Source organism: Mesocricetus auratus, unplaced genomic scaffold (genome assembly GCF_017639785.1).
Source record: "Mesocricetus auratus isolate SY011 unplaced genomic scaffold, BCM_Maur_2.0 Super-Scaffold_6730, whole genome shotgun sequence".
In the NCBI taxonomy this organism is placed as follows: domain Eukaryota; kingdom Metazoa; phylum Chordata; class Mammalia; order Rodentia; family Cricetidae; genus Mesocricetus; species Mesocricetus auratus.
The window spans coordinates 98,760,968-98,779,768 of NW_024429184.1; the positions used below are offsets into that span (position 1 = coordinate 98,760,968).

Here is an 18,801-nt window from a genome sequence, read left to right on the forward strand (position 1 = left end):
GACCTAATCTAAGCTTTTGCTAAAGGCTGGAAAGAGAGCTTCTCAATATGTCTGACAGGATGTCCTTGCAACTCAATGCCAATGAACAAAATAGATTAAAAGAAACACTTCCTCACCCTCATCTATGAATTGATAAACAAAATAAAATGCTACATTTTGGGTTGGTGGGATGACTCAGGGGTAAAGACAGCTAATGGCGTCAGTTGGATCCCGGAAGCCACATGACTGAGAGCATGTTCTGAGAGTTTCTCAATGACCCCGACACAGGTTCCATGCACCACCCCACCACCAACACATACAGCAAACACATAAATATTAATTAGGAAAAGATTGGACCTTGAGTTATTTGTACAATTTTAATGTGACTTATTTAAGAACTATGTAAAGGCTGCTGGAAGTCAGATGTCTGGGAAAGTTATGTCGCCCCATCACACGGAACTAGCATGTGAGGGTTCATTGTGTCTTGGCACAGTATGTTCTTTCTCTTGGAAGCCAAAATGTATAATGGCTGATTCCGGCCTGTTTGCACCTTTCTAGCCTCTAATTAAATATCTAGTAGTTTCTAGTGTCAATTCAGAACAAATACACTTGGATTTGCTGTCCAGGCCATCACTAGCCTCTAATTAAATATATAGTAGTTTCTAGTGTCAATTCAGAACAAATACACTTGGATTTGCTGTCCAGGCCATCACTTTGGGAGCTGGTTCTTCTGCCAGCAATAGCTGTCTGTGCATTGCCACCTCCAAACCCAAACAATGGGGCAGCTTTCTAGTAGACACTTTTCCCATGTTTTTTTAATCATTGTTTTAATTGTGTACAGATGCATAAGGTAGAATGTAATAATTCAATACATGAATACAGAACATTTTCTATCTTAAATAAACATCATGGGGGTGGTGTCTTTCCAGTTGGTTTCTAGATTGAGGCTATTTCCCTTTCATACCCTTACAGTTGCTTTTATGATGAACCCACAAGAAATAAGAAAGGCTATCCCAGAAATCAGTAATACATGTTCTTAAGGAAGATGGCAGAGAAATAACAGACTAATAAACATTGGCCAGAGAAGAAATATAAAAATTGTAGATTTGTCTTAAAAATAAAAAAGAATGAAATTTCTAATAGCGTTCTGGAATTAGGAGAAAGGACAATCATTGAGTATACATAGGCTGATAAAATACTAATTAATGGAGCCCATCCTTACATTGATGTCACTCTGATCCCTACTTTGCATCGGATTGTAAATTTAAGGAAGAGGAAGTAAGTGGGGGTAGTGGCTCCTTGTCTTCCGGAGCATGTCAGCTCCCAGAGTAACCAGGATAGCTGAGTCAAATTGTGATTGGGTTGAAAGACTTCCAGTCTTCATCAGGGGTCAGCAGCCTGCCTTGTAGCATCTAGAGCTGCTGTCCTGGGGGAAAAGTCAAAGGCACTGAGAAGGAGTCAATTTTTCCACAGTCATGGAGACAGGATGATGCCCCTTCCGGGAAGACCAGTGCTGCCCCCTCCAGTGTCAAACTGCAGCTCCCGACCTTGTGCCATTATCCTTGTCTTTCTTCACTTTCAGAGTCATACAGAACATAGGCCTGGCAGGGGTGTCTTGGGGCTCACCATAACAGACTCTATCACTGAGTCATGAGCACTCCCTGAGCATTGTTTGTAGGCATGGGCCCATTCCCTACCGTCAAAGGGCCACTAAGTAATTCTGCAACACACTGTTATCACCTCTTAAGGCATCTTCAAGCAGAGCTCTGTGAGGATCCCAGAACTGTCTTCCCTTCATTTCTTGCCAACTTTCTGTACTGCATCTTCTTACCACAGTACCCTTTGGGTCTTCCCACAAACCTCAAAGCCTCTTATTTGTCATCCTTTTTGTAGTCCTGCAAGCCTGTGGGGTACACCAGTTGTTTCCCTGTGGTGGGATGGCTGGCGTCCCCACATCCTGGGTGTATTTGCTGGCAGCTGCCTGCGGTGGCAACCACTGTGGAGCATTCCTCCTAATCACAGCGCTTCGGGCACACTGACGTCTCAAGACAAGCGAAGGGACACTTACGATTCCCACCCTTGGGCCTCCTCCCCACCTCCTGCCACAAACTGCCTCACAGCCACTCACTGTGTTCTCTCATAGAGGAATAAGTGTGCTTTCTGTCATCCCGTGGATTGTGTATGTTAATAACTTAAAACAGAGACAAAGAGGGCAGTGACAGAAAGCAGTAACCACAGGTCACCACTGATGACAAAAGCATGGGTAGAAGAGCAACGGTCCCCACCCCACTTCATTTTGATTCCCTTGCCTTCGAGTTTCGAAAGTTGACTTGAAAATTAGCTATTATTTTTTATCGCTGTGTCCCAACGCAGCTGAGCACAAGCTTGCTGGCCTGGTAGGTGTGATGTTTTTGTGTTGCTTTTAAACTAAAATCTATAAGTGCAATTTTGCACTGAAATGTCTCTAGAGCTTAAAACATTATAGAAATAATCACTTAGAATCCTGCGTGGCTTTATGCCTCTCCTCTTTCCCTGATCCTTTTAATCAATCATCTAATGACCTCATCCATCCAAAGCAAAGCTTGGAACTAGGCTATGGGTCACAAAGTCACGCGGACTAGCCCAGTTCTATATTGTAGAGGGAATAATTGAGATATCTGTAATTCCTACATCAAAACACTAAGTAAACAACAAAATGGCTTTTAACTAAATTTAGTGGACACTTCTAACAAAAGACCTTAACAAAATGAAGGACTCAGAAGGAGCTAATATAGTAACTAGAAATTGTAGACAGAAAATTACTCGAAGCCGTCTCCCAAAAAGCAGAATAAGCCCATAGTATCTAATCAAAAGTGATAAAATTAGAGCAGAACGTTGGAAATAAATAAAAAGAATTCTTAAGATATTCTGGGTAATGAGAAGGAAACTATACTTCATATAAGTTTCTAAGTACATGTACCATTTGAAAACCAATCTGTCAATACCTCATCCTTTTCCTCATTATTCTGCCATAACTCAAAGATACTGAAAATGTAAAGTGGCCGTCCTAAATACTCAACATTTCAGAATGGCACATTCATCACAGGTTCTGAATAGTTCATGTTCTGTTGTCCTTTTTTTAATGTTTTCTCGCATTTCCTCCAATTCGGTGTTGCTCTTCTATGATTCTGCTTCTGTACATTCAATGAGGATAGAGTTTTTTTGAACACCTTTAAACTTTCTAGATGCCTCTGGAATATTATATAGTAGTTATAGATGTATAATACTGAGCATGTTCCCTAGACTCTCCAAACTGTCCTTCTAATTCATTACGTATAGTCAGAGAAACACAAGTGTGTCCTTACCGTTCCCCTGTGTATCCTGGGCTGCAGTGACATTGGCCTGTGGCAGCATCACACGTTCCTCCGTTGTGGCACTGGCATTCTTGGGAACAGTTCTTTCCAAAGCGACCCTCAGGGCAGGGCTGACCACACACTGTGCCCTGAATTCAAAGAGACTCAGAAAATTAGATGGGCCACCAGCCAGAACCGTGAAAGGCAGAGGAAGAAAACAGGGACAACAGAAAGGGAGGGAGAGATTTGGGGGACAGGGCTGTGAGAAAGTTAGATTAAGGCCATTTTAGAACACAAAATGTTCATCATTAAAATATGAAGAATTTCAGACTGAATTATTAACTTGATAAGCCCAAATCTCAAGATACATTCAAAGACAGCAGAATAGTGATCATAAGAAACTTTCATATTAAAAACTGAACCCTAAGATAAACTTACATAAAATTGTTATGGCAGCCTAAGGGATCTATGAATACTCCTAAGTATTCTTCCCTGATCCACCGGAAGTCAAGAATGCTCACTGAGTGTTCGCTATATAAGTAGGAACTGATGCAGACAGAATACCAAATGTTTCCCCGGGTGCTGGGCACAGTCTTTAGCTTCTTTTCTTAACATATAACAGAGGTGGGAGGGGAAACTGAGGTTGGCACGAAAAATTTTAATAAACAAATAACAAAAGGACATCACAATGCATACGTTGAAACTTTGTGTGCTTACAGTCTCTGATTTATCAGAGTTATAATCATTAGAATATTTATTGGAACTATAATTAGTGCAAACAGCATACCCTACATAATGGGATTTCCCTAATGTTTTTTGTTGTCTTCTCTCTCCAAAGAGACAGGCTATGAGTACTCTGAAATTGGAGCCTAACTAGAACACCAGATGGTTTTCTAAATGTTTATTCTGGATAGCATAAGAAATACATTTTCTCTAACTACTGGCTACCCCCAAAGGCAGTTGGTGAGCTAATTAAGTCTCCTCTGGTGGTTTCAAGCTATCCACCAACAGGAAAGATTCTCCCACAGGCTCTTGGAACCATAAAAACCCTTGAGAGACGATTCAGATTAGTGCTTAACTGAGAATAGTCCACATGCCAGGCATTTTGCTAAGCACTGAAATTCAATGATAAGCTGCCTTTGCCTGGCCAGTTCATGGGTTATGAGGGGAGCAGATACAAAAATAATCACTCAGTACGAGGACATCTTTCTGCTCTTAGTGGAATATTAACATTACTGAAGGAATGATAACCTAGGGCCAGCTAAAAGCTGACCAAGATTCAGTGGGTGGTGGGATCTGCTGCAAATGCTCATTTTCCCAGGGTCTGATTCTAATGACCCTTCATGGTCCCTAATAATTTCCAGGGACTCTGTTGAAATGTTGACTATGGATAAAACCTAGTGTATGCAAACAGTGGAAAGATGACAGTGTTGCTATTGGTTGAGGTGTGTGTGTGTGTGTGTGTGTGTGTAAAAGGAATGTCAGTTCACCTTTAGAAACATCTAAAATAACGATACAAATAAGATGTTGCAAAAGAGAAATTTAAGTTGGGAGTTCAGTTACCCACAGAGGAAAAAGTGTCTTGGAGCTTCTATTAAGAAACATCTGTTGTGACCTAGAGGAAGTGGTTGAGGGCAGGTTCCAGGGGACAAACAGAGTGGATCCATCTGTCTGCCTCCTGGACTCACAGTCCCAGGCTGTGTCCACCACCTTCCCACATCATGACCTCCAGGTGATGACAAGGGAACATTTCAACCTCAGGATGGGGCGACCTGAAAGTGAGATGCCCGCAGTTCTTCACTCAGAGATCTTGGGGTTCCCTGGACACTGCCACTGCAGTAAGACTCTTCCCTTGCCATGAAGTCAGCAAGGGCCAGTGTCAGCAGAAGGCTGATGCAGGAGCCGAGAGGCGAGAGGGAGTCAAAGACAATGTCACACTTCTACTCAGGCTTCTAAGAAATGTTGGCTTGCACTCAGATCCAAAGGGTTGAGGTATATGGTCGGTTTGGTTTCCTAACGTTTGCTTTGTTGGGCTTACTGGAACCACCCCAGTGATCCTTACACAGCTTCCTTCCTCCCCCAGGCCCTCAACAAAAGGCTGCATTCCGTTCCTTGCCTAGCTCCCATACTTTGCTTTAAGAATCGGACTTTGTCTGGCCAGTTTCTCACCTTCTCACCTTCACCATGGGTCTGATAAATTTGTTGCACACTTGTCACAGTGGTCTTGATTTAAAAAAAAACCACAAAAAAACTCTCCCTTATGTCATAAGGCCCGTGCCTATGCTCCTTGCATATAATAAATAGTAATTCCAGATCAATTATACCCCCACATCTGGCTGTAGAAAGTACAGCTTAGGACAGGTTCAGACAGATATGACTTCAGGCTACCAAGGTTAGAGTAAGTAACAGAGTAGTTGTATCACATTAGGACTCAGGGAAGGGAAGGAAAGAAGCAGATGACTGCTAAGGATGTCTGAATGAAGTTCCCAGAGAGTGTTTATAGTGAGAGGAGAGGGGGATAAGACTGAAACCTGGGGAATGTGTAGTGGGTGTAGGAGAAAGGGATAGGAAGAGTCCTTTAGTAAGACAAGTGGGAGACATGGTCATTGAAGAAGTAGAGGACAAAAAAGATGAAGGCAGAGAGGTGCGTGGTCAAGTGAGTCAAAGCTTTGGAGAAACAAATCAGAATAAGAGCAGAAAGGTCTTAGTTGGCTCTGACGCTAAAGGAGTCACCACAGATGACAATAAAGAAGCTGTCCAAGGGGTGTTCCTGAACAGACAAGGTAAGGGTAGTGTAAACTGCTCTCGTAGACTTTGTTTTCTTCAAGCAGACATGTGTAAAAAAACTCAGGGCAACAAGAATACTGTTTCCTGACTTCACATGGACAATTAGTAAAGCTTTAACCCTGTATACTACACAGCAGGAAGCCAATAGAATTAACACACAAAGTAAAAGTACTATGGTCAAGTTGTGAGAAGCTTTGTAAGTCTGGCTTATTCTCACATTCTCAGTAAAGTTCTACTATTTCTGGTCTGCTTGATTTATTTCCATCTGACAGAGGGCTAATCTCCAAAATTTACAAAGAACTCAAGAAACAAGTCTCCAAAACACCAAAGGATCCAATTAAAAGGTGGGGTACAGGCTCTTCTTACTCACTTTTGTTTGCTTACTCGTTCTCCTTACCGCTCCACTCCCAGCCCCGTCGCCCCCCCCACTCCCATTTCCTTTTTTTCTGGAGTGTGTGGTGAAACAAAACTCATGTTTAATAAACCGAGATTGTTCTTTAAAAAAAAAAAGGTGGGGTACAGAACTAAATAGAGAAGTCTCAATAGAGGAGGCTAAAATGGCCAAGAGACACTTAAGAAAGTGCTCAACATCCTTAGCCATCAGGGAAATGCAAATCAAAACAACTCTGAGATACCATCTTACTCCTGTCAGAATGGCTAAAATCAAAAACACCGAAGACAATTTATGCTGGAGAGGATGTGGTGAAAGGGGAACACTCCTCCACTGCTGGTGGGAGTGCCGACTCATACAGCCTCTTTGGAAATCAGTATGGAGATTCCTCAGGAAAATGGGAATTAATCTACCACTAGACCCAGGAATTCCACTCTTAGGCATATATCCAAATGAGGCAAATTCATACAACAAGGGCATCTGCTCCACTATGTTCATAGCAGCATTATTTATAATAGCCAGAACCTGGAAGCAACCTAGATGCCCCTCAACTGAAGAGTGGATAGAGAAAATGTGGTACATTTACACAATGGAGTATTACTCAGCAGAAAAAAACAATGGCATCTTGAAATTCGCAGGTAAATGGATAGCACTGGAAGAAACCATCCTGAGTGAGGTAACCCAGGCGCAAAAAGACAAACATGGTTTCTTCAGATTTTTATAACAACCTAATGCTTCCATGTGGCATTATCCTGTTAAGAAGGATGTTATCATAGACAGTAGCAATGGCATGGGCATGTTGATGGAATTTTCTGTCCAGCTCAGTTCCACATCTGTTTAGTCCCAAATAAACACACAGAGGCTTATATCAATTATAAACTGTTTGGCCAATGGCTCAGGCTTTTTACTGGCAAGCTCTCTCTTAGTTATTAAACCCATAACTATCAATGGATCTCCACATGACCTTACCTTACTGGAGAACGCCCAGACATCCTACCTTCCTGGCAGCACTGGTGTCTTCTTGACTCTGATTCCTACCTTTCTCTATTCCTGTTTTGATTCCCTGCCTGGCTAAATCCTGCCTGTTCATTGTCCAGAACAACTTTATTCATCAACCAGTAAGAGAAACATATATTCACAGCACACTGTCATGAATGCAATTATGAAGACAGTTATTAAATAGTTTCAGTATTTATCAGTTGCTGATGTTATGTGTGAGATCAGATAATCTGTTTCTTTTTCTCTTTAGGGAACCCATAGTATTTATTATTTCCATGAGAGTTCTTAATGCACTTTAAGGACAAACGCAGCACAAAGTTACCTCTGGCTTCTCTGATCTGAAGGATTTGTTTTTAAATGACTGTGTATTTGAGTGCAGGAATCATAACCACCATTGCTACTTTCTTTTGTGCTAAGGTCTCCTTATGATATTCTCTTGTGTGTCCTGGAATGTGTGATTATTGGGGGGTGGAAGGGGAACTTACCATCCAGCCAGAAGGGCAAGAGCACTCTCCAGTGACATGATGGCACACGCCTCCATTTTGGCAGGGACATCTCTGCTCACACTGTGGGCCATGTTTGCCAGGGGGACAGAGATCTTCACAACTGAGGGATTTAAGTGAAACATAAGACATTGTTTTTTATCCAAGTGCATGATCCTCAGATTCACAGACACAACATCACAAGAACACTAAAATATACAATCTTTCCTCATTCAGTAATTATTAATTTAATAGGCTTTCAGACATTAATCACATTGACTGGAAGTATCTTGATGGGTCACTAGGTCCTTCTGTCAGTCCTTCTTTTGGTTTGAGACCTGCCTCTGTTTCTCTCTCATGTGTGTATAGGTGTGTATCTGTGCTCTCTCTGTCTCTCGTGTGTGTGTGTGTGTGTGTGTGTGTGAGAGAGAGAGAGAGAGATCTCTGTATGTGTATCTGTGTGCTCTGTGTGTGTGTGATCTCTCTCTCTCTCTGTGAGATCTCTCTGTATGTGTATCTGTGTGCTCTGTGTGTGTGATCTCTCTCTCTTTCTCTCTGTGTGTGTATGAGATCTCTCTATGTGTGTATCTGTGTGTTCTCTCTCTGTCTTTCTGTCTGTGTGTGTGTGTGTGAGAGAGAGAGAGAGAGATCTGTGTGTGTGTGTGAGAGAGAGATCTCTGTGTGTGTATCTGTGTGCTCTCTCTCTGTCTCTCTGTCTCTGTGTGTGTGAGAGAGAGATCTCTGTGTGTGTATCTGTGTGCTCTGTGTGTGTGTGATCTCTTTCTCTCTCTGTGTGTGTGAGGTCTCTCTATGTGTGTATCTGTGTGCTCTCTCTCTCTCTCTCTCTCTGTGTGTGTGTGTGTGTGTGTGTGTGAGAGAGAGAGAGAGAGAGAGAGAGAGAGAGAGATCTCTCTGTGTATGTATCTGTGTGCAGGTGTTCTTTCTCCTTAACCCTACTGTCCTCTGACATCTCCACTGAACCACCTCATTTCTGCTCTGAGAAAATGCCTCCTAGTTTCCCACAGCCCAATTTAATGCTGGCCTTGATGAAAACCCATAGAAGTGATATTAACAATTAAACAGTTGGAAACAAACATCTATTCTGAAAACCAGGGCTTTCTAGGCTAGCGTGTTTTTTTTTCTTTAACTCTACAGACATTAGCACTGTCAGCAGGACATATTCACCTAATCAGCTACATTTCCCCCAACTATTAGTTCTGTGATTTATGAGTGTAATTTTCCAAGTAAAAGAACAAGATCTCTCACACTCTCTCCTTCCTCTCTCACTCCCTCCCTCTCTTCCTTTCTTTCTCCAAATTCTGCTTTTTATTCTGTTAACAGAAGCAAACCAAAGAATGCCATTCCCAAAACAAAGTCATGGAGATTGAGAATCTATTTCAATGTCCTCCATCAAAAATTAAACTCTTTGTGTGCAATGCAATATAATAGATGTGATGTGTGTACTTTTATTTCATAAAGAAATACATGTAACCACGAGTACTACATGACTCACATGACCTTTCATATTATTGTTTTTCATTGTGTGCAAACATTTCAATCTCTTTCACCAGCTCTATATCCACCTGGATAGATCCAATTAATTGCCACAAGAGCAGAGCCACCTGGATAGCAACTATTCCTAGACGGTGAATGGAATCATGGGAGATTTGCAATAGAAACCCACACCTGCCATGATAATCCCAAAATGTACTCATTCACACACCATCCTGTGAGCCTGGAGGCTAATCCTTACATCTTGGCTGAGCTCCAGCAATCGAAAGTCAAGCAGCAGCAGGCCCTAGTGGCCATCACACTGGTGCCTGGACCCTGGACCCAACAGTAGCTTTGAGGGAGCGATGGAAACCGGGCACACCGTATATGTGGTGTACATTCACAGCTCATCAACTTACAAGGCTCCGGTGTATCCCGGTGAACAACGGCATTCCCCAGTGATGTGGTCGCAGGTCGCTCCGTTCTGGCACTGACATCTTTGGTGACAGTCATTACCGTAGGTGCCCTGTTCACAGCGTTCCTCGCAGCGCCACCCCCGGTATCCTGCAGCACAGTGGCAAGCGCCAGTGATGGGGTTGCACAAAGCTCTGTTTTTGCACTGACACCGGCTGCTGCAGTGGGGCCCCCAGTGATCACCGTCACAAGCTAGGATGAGAAAAAGAGGAGGCGTCGGAGTGTGAGGGTGAGTCTTGCAGTTCCTTACTCTGTTCTCCTTTGTGAGAAACATAAGCCTTTGGCATGATATCACCTTATTTATTTTCTTAGATGAGGTTCCTTGTATCCCAGGGTGGTCTCAAAACCAGTTATGTAGTAAAGGATGTCCCGGAACTTCTGATTCTCCTGACTCTGTCCCCTGAGTACTGAGACTTTAGGTGTGAGCCATGACACCAGATTTATGCCATGCTGGAGACCGAACTCAGAGCTTCCCAGATGCTAGGCAACTGCTCTGCCAACTACTCTATATATCCTTCCTGATCTCCATTCCTAAGCTGAGCGTCCCGGCTCCAGCACCAACAGCTGCATTGCACCAGTTGCTGCTCAGGGTACCTGGTACCAACCATTCATGGCATCACTCCACTGCGTAAGCATCACCATATTATTTTCCAGCTCCAGGGCTTCGCTCTTCCCGTTCCCTAAACCTCAAATATGGAGTTTGATGTAGCCACAGTAAGGAAAGGGCTAGTGAAAGTTGTGAAGGGAAGAGAAGGGAAAGAAGGCTGGGAGGGAGGCTGGGAATGAGCAGTTCCTACAGAGGATTTTATGCTTGGTAAAACTTGGACAACATCTTTTGTACAGGAGACCTCAGCTGGAGGTTTTAAGCAGGGAAAGATGGAGTCAACCTTGGCGTGACAAAAAGACAGCGAAGAGACAGAGCAGGAAGAAGACTGACTGCTCAGATCAGTAGGAGGAGGAGCCTGAACCCAGCCAGTTTCAAGGAAAGGAAGAGGGGACCAGGAACTGGGTTGTTAAAGATCTGAATAGCCCTTTAGCAGCCTGGGTTTACAAGACACCAATCGAAATGTATGTCAGTGAGCAAGCCCAAGGACCTCCCACAGAAAAAGCAGAATAAAAACAGTGGACTATTTAAAAAGCACATCCAACCTAAGACTGAAAACAGACAGCTAACAAAAAGGTAGCAGGCACAGGAAGCCATACAAAACAAGAGGAAAAAATAGAAATTGAAAGATGTATTAAGACTTTGAATAATTAGAAGAATGGCTGTTAGACAGAAGTCGGGGACAGGGGGAGTGGGGTGTCAGCTGAAGGAATCAAGCCCACCCCCAACCATCTTGAAACCCATGAGGGACACAAACACGCTTTGCTTGGCACACGCTCATGTTCACTTGTTTATTAGCTACCACAACCATCCCCAGGAGTGTTCACCAGACATGAAGTAATACTGAGAAGACTACCATAATGCTAAGCACATGGCAAGCAACTCACCAGAAGTGTGGACTCCATCTTCCAACGGTATAACCAACCGTGGATTTCATAACAGAAAAAGGTTTAAGCGAATAATTCCATTTTTAATCAGCACGGCTTCGGTCTCATTAGTATTTTAATAAACACTCTTTAACGGAATTAAAAACAATGAGCGAGAATTATTGAACTTAAAGCAGATGAGAGAAGCAATTACCTATGAGCTCACAATCTTCTTTCTCAAAATAAGATTATGTGGTAACTCTAAAATGAGATCCAGACCTAATTATTATTCATATCAGTTCTTTCTTCTGTTGCCTGCAATTTAGGACCTTGCATTTTTAAAATTGCAACTTTCAGTCTTAAAAGAAAACAATACCGTTTTAAAACTGCACACACATGCCTTCCCTTCTTAGCTATCTTAGGTGGAGACAAGAGTATCCTGTCTTTAAAGTCGTCCAAAGAAAGGTATGTGGTTCTGTGTAACTGGTTCCTCGTCTCATCAATCATCAGTAGAGAGAGAAGTCATCATTCTGCCCAAGACAAATCCACCATCCGCTTTTCTAATTCGTTTCCTCTGCCTTAATCCCAGGACAGTCAGTCCAGTTGATCACTATCCTGTCACAAGTAAACTTATTCCTGATTCATGAAGGCCACCTTGATCCTGTTCTGGGTTCTGTGGAGTAGGGCACACATGTTTGTGCACTGGGATCACTCTCTATTATGCTACCTTAATTTCTGAGACAGGATCTCTCACTGAACCGGAACTCAAGTATTTACTAGACTGATTAACCAGTGAGCCCGCAGATCCTCTCTCCATGTGACCCCAGCCTTGGGAACACAGGCATTCACTGTCATATCTGATGTCTTACATGGGGCTGGGGATCTGAACTCGGGTCCTCACATTACCACAGCAAGCACTTTCCTGGCTGAGCTATCTCCCCACCTCTCCACCCAGTTATTTAATGAACTACATGCTGTATCTCAGATACTCATAGCAATTCTTCAGAACTTTGTATTTTTTTCTTTGCTAAACCCTTTTGAAAGTTTCCATAGCTTCCCACATTGTGGAAACCTCAAATACCCAAGGAGCTAAATACCTGCCCTCTCTCAAGTTCAAAGGAAAACTAGATGGCAGACAGGAAAGGCAATTTCAGCTTATATTATTATGCTGATAAAGACATCAAGATTTTATTTAAAAACATTTTAAAGCCTATGATAAATTATTGTATGGCCTTTTTCCCCACTGTGACACTGTGATAAGTGTGAGGATAAGCCCGTGTGCATCACGGAATGTATTTTATGAGAGCGCCGTGGTGGTGAAGTGAAAAGGAGAGGCTGAGGAAACAGGACCCATCCCACCTCTCGGTGAGCCTTTCCACAATCCATTCAACGTTTTCCAGGAAAGCAGACAGAAAGAAACCAGCTCTAATTTCTCTGAATTTGACCAAAAACAGGAAAAAAAAGAGGGGGGACCTGAAGATATCCCCTTATGATAGAAATGAGCTTATAATAGAAATTGATAATATCACCAAAGGACAAGGGTTGCAAGCTTTCAATGAAATATTATCACACTGGCATGGTTAATTTCCTGGCTATGTCTAAGCACTGTGGCATGCTTTGAAATGATAGCTTCCCTGCTTTGGGCTGTATTTGCCTACAAAGCCACTGATAAACAAAACCTACAGTGTGAGCACTGTGTCACCACGAGCTGTGGATGAGGGCAGAGCCTACATACAGCAGTCTGAAGGCAGATAAATAGGATGAACAGAGCACAGAAGCTTAAGCAGGACTGTGATTTCCTTTCTAAATTTTGCTATACTGTTTTTGTCAGCACAACCACTCTTGGATGTGTCCCAGTGAGTCACGCAGTTTACAACACAAAAGCCAGCTTTCTTCTCTGAGTCCTACACCATCTAGAGCAAGTTGACATTGTCTAGAAAGAAACAGATGTTCCTTACATTGATGCAGAATTTGACCAACTATCTTCAGTTCAAGAACTGTGTTTGATCACAGCATTTTGGGAAGGTCTAAACAAAAATATACCTAAGTGTGTCCACAGTCTCTACAGACTCAAAATGGATTAGCTTAGAGATGCCAAAGAAGAAGTACCACTCTTGTTCCTATTTCATAGATGACCAAGTTGAGATCTGAGTGGCTTGTTCAAGGTTACAGGCCATGAGGCGTTGAGCACAAAGCGCTTATCTCCATAATCTGTGCCCTAAATCATTACATTTTACTCTTCCCAAATTATAATGATGTTTATCTCAGCACTCTCTATAATAAAAAAATGAAAATAATCTAATTATCCAGGAACAGGAGACTGGTTTAAAAAAAAGACTATAATTATACTTCAGAACACTGTGCACAATTAAAAATGATATAGAGAATAGTTAATGAACTAGAATCCTGGCAATATCATAATTATAAAAAGTAGATTAAAAACAGTATAAATCATGTGATTCAATTTTAGCAGTGAACTAGATGAAACTGCCATTAATATAAGTTTAAAATGCAAAGTATCAGTGGAAGCATGGATGGATGTAATATCTGGGAGATGGAGGGCAGAGGAGAGCAGGAGAACCAGAGAACATTGTGGACTCCACAATTACCAGTGGGCACCCCTAGGGCCTGAGATGATGTGTGTTTTTTTTATTCTGATTTAGATAGGTAGCCAGCATTTTCTAATACACATCATCTTGGCAGTAATAGAAAATAATGCAACAATATGCCATATTTTAAGGTGTATTTATTTTATTTATTGCACACTTTACCATCACAGTAAGCTTAGAACACTTTTTGCATTTAGCACACCAAGGATTAGTGTCTAAAAACATCCTAATAGTAAGATGGGACATCAGTTTTCAGACCCTACCAGGGATTTCTGTACAACAGCCACAAGCACTTTTCATGAGGCCATGCACCTATGAAGTTAAAATGGTGTTTTTTAGGTGCACGGAATACCTCACAATTATATTTTATTTAATATGATCCATTGCAGTAGGGCAGATTACTGATAGCCACTATTTAAGAAATTCTTGGGGGTTAATCAACAGCTTGGTGTCTAGGAGCACTAAGGCTAGGCGACTGCCTAAACATTGAGAACATAGGCCATTTCTCGAAGGGAATACAGTGCAGTTTGAGGATAACCCATAATATGATAATCATTTTACACAGGTAAGAAATTGGAAAACCCCTGTGAAAGAGTATTGACATGTGTGCCATGAAAATAGAGAGGCCACTGCTATCAGGGAGGAGGGAAATGAGCTATGGGAAGAAAGGAGATGAATGAAGACATTGAGGACACAAAAGAAGAGCAAAGTATAATCATATGTGCATGAAAATGTCATAAGGGAAGCCATTATTTTATACACTGACACTAATCAGGGAGCATTTTAAAAACAAAAGGAAAAACACTTTCGGTGTTCGTATTTAGGAACACACAAACCTGGAAACTAGGTCTGCATAATGGCCAACATATGGACCACACTCAAAAAACTAGTTGGGAAACAAATGAAAATGATTGTGAATATAAAGAGATAACTTCCAAGATGAGACAGCCATTAAGCCATTAAAAAGATTCTAAGTGCTTTATTCTCCCCTAAGCTACCTTGAACTGTCAACCCGGCCTTCATGCACAAGAGATGGAGATGGTGTTAGGGAGGGAGGGGATGTCTAATTTCTTAACAGGTGCCAGGCTAAATTACTAGGGGCATTATGAAGGCATTTTATTTAAACCTTGCAATAACTCAATTAATAGGTAGAATTATCCCAGTGTTCCCATGTGTAACATGGACTTAGACAGAAATTTGCCCAAAGCCATTGGCATTGAACCGCAAGCAAGGGCTCAACTCAAGCCAATGCTTTAAAAGCTGGGGCTTCCCATCACACCATCCCACACAAGAAGAGGGCACCTATTGTGAAACCAGCATCTCAGGTAAAAGGTCTCACAGCTCTTTACCTGAGAGACAGCACTTAGTTTTGCCTAGAATGATGGTTCTCAGGTTTCAGACCTACAGCAACAGGCTTGTCTGATTGGTTTTTATAAGAAATACCTACCATATACACAGTCTTTCATGCATCAAAACAAAGTCTTAGCCAACAGAGATGCTGTACTGCATCTCTTGTCTTCATGTAGATAAAAGACAAGGAAAGAATACAATTAGGGGCAAATGGAAATGCCAAACTGAGAGGCTGTCTGCAGAAGAAACAATGCAAAAAGCATTGTCTGATCTCAGGGTTTCCTCTGCTGGGGACAGGGAGGGCAGGATGAAATCATTTTGTCCTTAGGTGATGTTTACCATCAAGTTCATCTTATTACAGAAATCTTCAATCACTGGCTGGCACATGGAGTGGTTATAACCACTTTATATCAGTATGCCTGGGGCCCACATCTACTTACAGCTACGGGACCTTGGGCAAGTCTTCAGATTTTGTTTTATCTAATTTTCTTTTCGCAGAATGAAGACAGCAGAACATATTAATGACACGAGAAGTATTTTCTGTTATGTGTGACATAGCCCAGATTCTAGTAGCAGCTATGTGATTCCACACATCGGAATAACTGACCCTGGGGATGTGAGTGCCCTAGGACAGCATCCCCTGCTGCCTATGAAGCTAGAACAGTATGTCCCTGTCCTTGTTTGTATTGTCTTACAGAAATCGTATACATCCCGTCGGTCAACTTGACTCTCATAATGTAAATTTCCAACATAAAGTATCGAGTAACTCTAAAAGCAAGCCTAAAACATGTTAAGCCTATAAGGAAAGCAAGTACTGCCTTACATCTTATTTATAACTGCTAATTAAAAACTAGGTTTACCGCTCCACAAGAGGAAACTCATACTTGGTACTGTAAACCTGATCAAGAGCCCATGACTGGGGTGCTCAAAAGTCATAGGCGAGGGACCTCCTAGTATTATTTTGCTAAATGGTCATGATGTCCAACTGCCTTCTAAACACTTGTGATAAATCCATAGGTTAACTCTGTCCTCCACCTTCATCAGGTAAGTGTCTTACTGAAGTGAGCAGAAATTAAGGCAGACACCCATGACTAATGGGACTCTGGTCCTTAGATGGGACATCTTTTCACCTTCACGAAAGTTCAGAGAATGTCACAGAAGAGGGGGTGGAAGAATGTCATCGTCAAAAGAAGGGGAGGTATGTAGCAAAAAGACATTTTTCTGGACATGACATACATTTTTCACCACAATGAACTCACTATAGATGTGTCTGCCTATACAACACCTGTGTTGTAAACATAATCTCATAGACTATGGGTTAATGGCTGGATAAGGGGTGCGTTTTCTTCAGTGGCACAGTCACTGGTAAGTGGCTCACTCTCCAGTGACTTCACTCACACACCCCAACAAGCAATCCCAATCACACTAGGTTGGTCACGTGCAAAAAGAAGACGAGAAAGAAGGGGGACTTGCTGAGAAGAGGATTTCCAATACGAGGCGAGAATGAGACAGACCAATAGAGGAGAAGTGACTGAAACCCCTTGTACACATGTATGAAACTGACAAAGATCATGAAAAATAAACACCACATACCAAAAACAAATGAAACCCCCTACATTTAGACACTTCTTACTTGGTATGTCTACCAGTGTAGATTCCTATAGGGGTTCTATAAATATAAGAAGAGAAAGAGGCAAATTCCATTGTAATCTCCATCCCAGCACAAAGAAACAAATCAGCATAAATAAAATCTAGACAATCTCATAAAATTGACAAGTACCAGACAAGTCCACTGACTTGATTTAACCTCTTTATCTCTGATCCTGGTTCACCAACTAAGACTGCAGAAGAGACTTTGAAACACATCTTGGCCTATAAGGGCCTTCCCTTAGGGAGTTGGTACAGAATTACACTCTGGCAGCAGCATCCAGATCTGTGAGCATGTGTTACATACAACAACCCTAAATGAACTGAAACTACTTGAATTTGTGTGTGTGTGTGTGTGTGTGTGTGTGTGTGTGTGTATGTGATTGTGCACATGTGTGTGGGAACCAGGGGACAGCTGTAGGTGCCATCTCAGGTGTCACATATATTTTTCTTTGGAGTCAAGGTTTCTTATTGACCTAGAACTTATTAAGTGGGCTAGCTTGTTACTAGTGAACTGGGGTCTAGCTGTCTCCATATCCCCAACCCTGAGATTCCAAGCATACCCTTTTATGCTTGGCTCCTTTTATGCAGATTCTGGGAACTGAACTCAATTCCATGTGCAAGGTGGACAATTTATCAACTGGACTATGTCCTCAGCCCTGGACCAGGGTTATCTGTTAAATCTTATTTTAACACCTTAGGTATAATTATGGGATTGCATTGGGCCAACAGCCTTGGAAGCAAGTTTCTATCACACACTTATGGGTGTGTGTGTGTGTGTGTGTCTGTGAGTATGTGAGTATGTGTGGGTGTGGGTGTGTAACAATATATTGGCACTTAGTGCTCCAGCTCACCACACTGAAAGATGTCAGCTTGTGCTACTTAAGCAGTCACACCAAGATTACTGCTTGAAGTAAGGAGGCTCTAAGGACCCTTAAGACAGAAATGTCAAGTGTCTATTAAGGCAAAGATCAGCACCATGACTTAAATAGTTTCGCATGAGGATTGGCTGAGGATGCATTTAAACAGGAGAAAATGTGTGTCCAAAAGAGAAGTTAATAGGGAAGAAAATTCACCAAGGCCCCCTCCACCTACACATGCATCTAATGTAGAGGCAAAGTACAAATAAGTCACTTTCAAGGAACTATTGCTGTGGACTATTTTTCAGAACAGACCAAAATAGTTTCCCCCTGCCTCAAAGGATTGAAAAGCAGGGCTCTTGCTGAAACACATACCCTTTCTTCTTAGACCTCCTCTTCCCAGGCTTTTGATTTCATTCCTTGTGCTCCAGGCTAACATGGCTGTGGTGTATCATCCCCTTTGTTAGTGGAGAAGAAAAGACCCTCATTCAAAACATCAGGCGGCTTTGAAAATAAATCAACTTCGTAAAGAGTCTCCATCCATGAGAAAGAACAATTGAAATGCATTTTCCAGGTCCCCCGAAAGTGTTAAACCCTGTGCCCTTCACACTGCAAAAGGACTCTCCAAGGGCTGACAGAACGCTTGTGTGGACAGCCACTCACTGCCTCTCAGATTAATTTTACTCACTGGCTGAGAAAGAATCTCCATTCTTCTTAAAGATGTTTGTTAAAGATTTTATAAGTTCATTTGTAGGGTTATCTCACATCACAAACTAGAAAGAAAGGGTGTGGAATGCTCACACCTTAATGTGTATAAATACAAATGTTGGTATCTATGTGAGAACATCTTGATGACTATATTGACAGCGCAGGCAAATCTCAAGGATGTAAAGTGGAGGGATGTAAAGTTTGGAGATGTCAAGAGAGTAA

General features: G+C 42.0%; 1 protein-coding gene across 1 annotated transcript in view; it reads right to left on the minus strand.

Annotated features, from left to right (window-relative positions):
- Positions 1-18,801, minus strand: part of Megf10 (multiple EGF like domains 10) — a 149,424-nt gene that overhangs the window by 46,721 nt on the left and 83,902 nt on the right. The window contains exons 6-8 of the mRNA XM_040741797.1: positions 9,881-10,127; positions 7,974-8,094; positions 3,324-3,460 (exon numbers count right to left, since the gene is read on the minus strand). Of these exons, the coding sequence (XP_040597731.1) occupies positions 3,324-3,460; positions 7,974-8,094; positions 9,881-10,127 (505 nt within the window). The remainder of the gene's footprint in view (positions 1-3,323; positions 3,461-7,973; positions 8,095-9,880; positions 10,128-18,801) is intronic.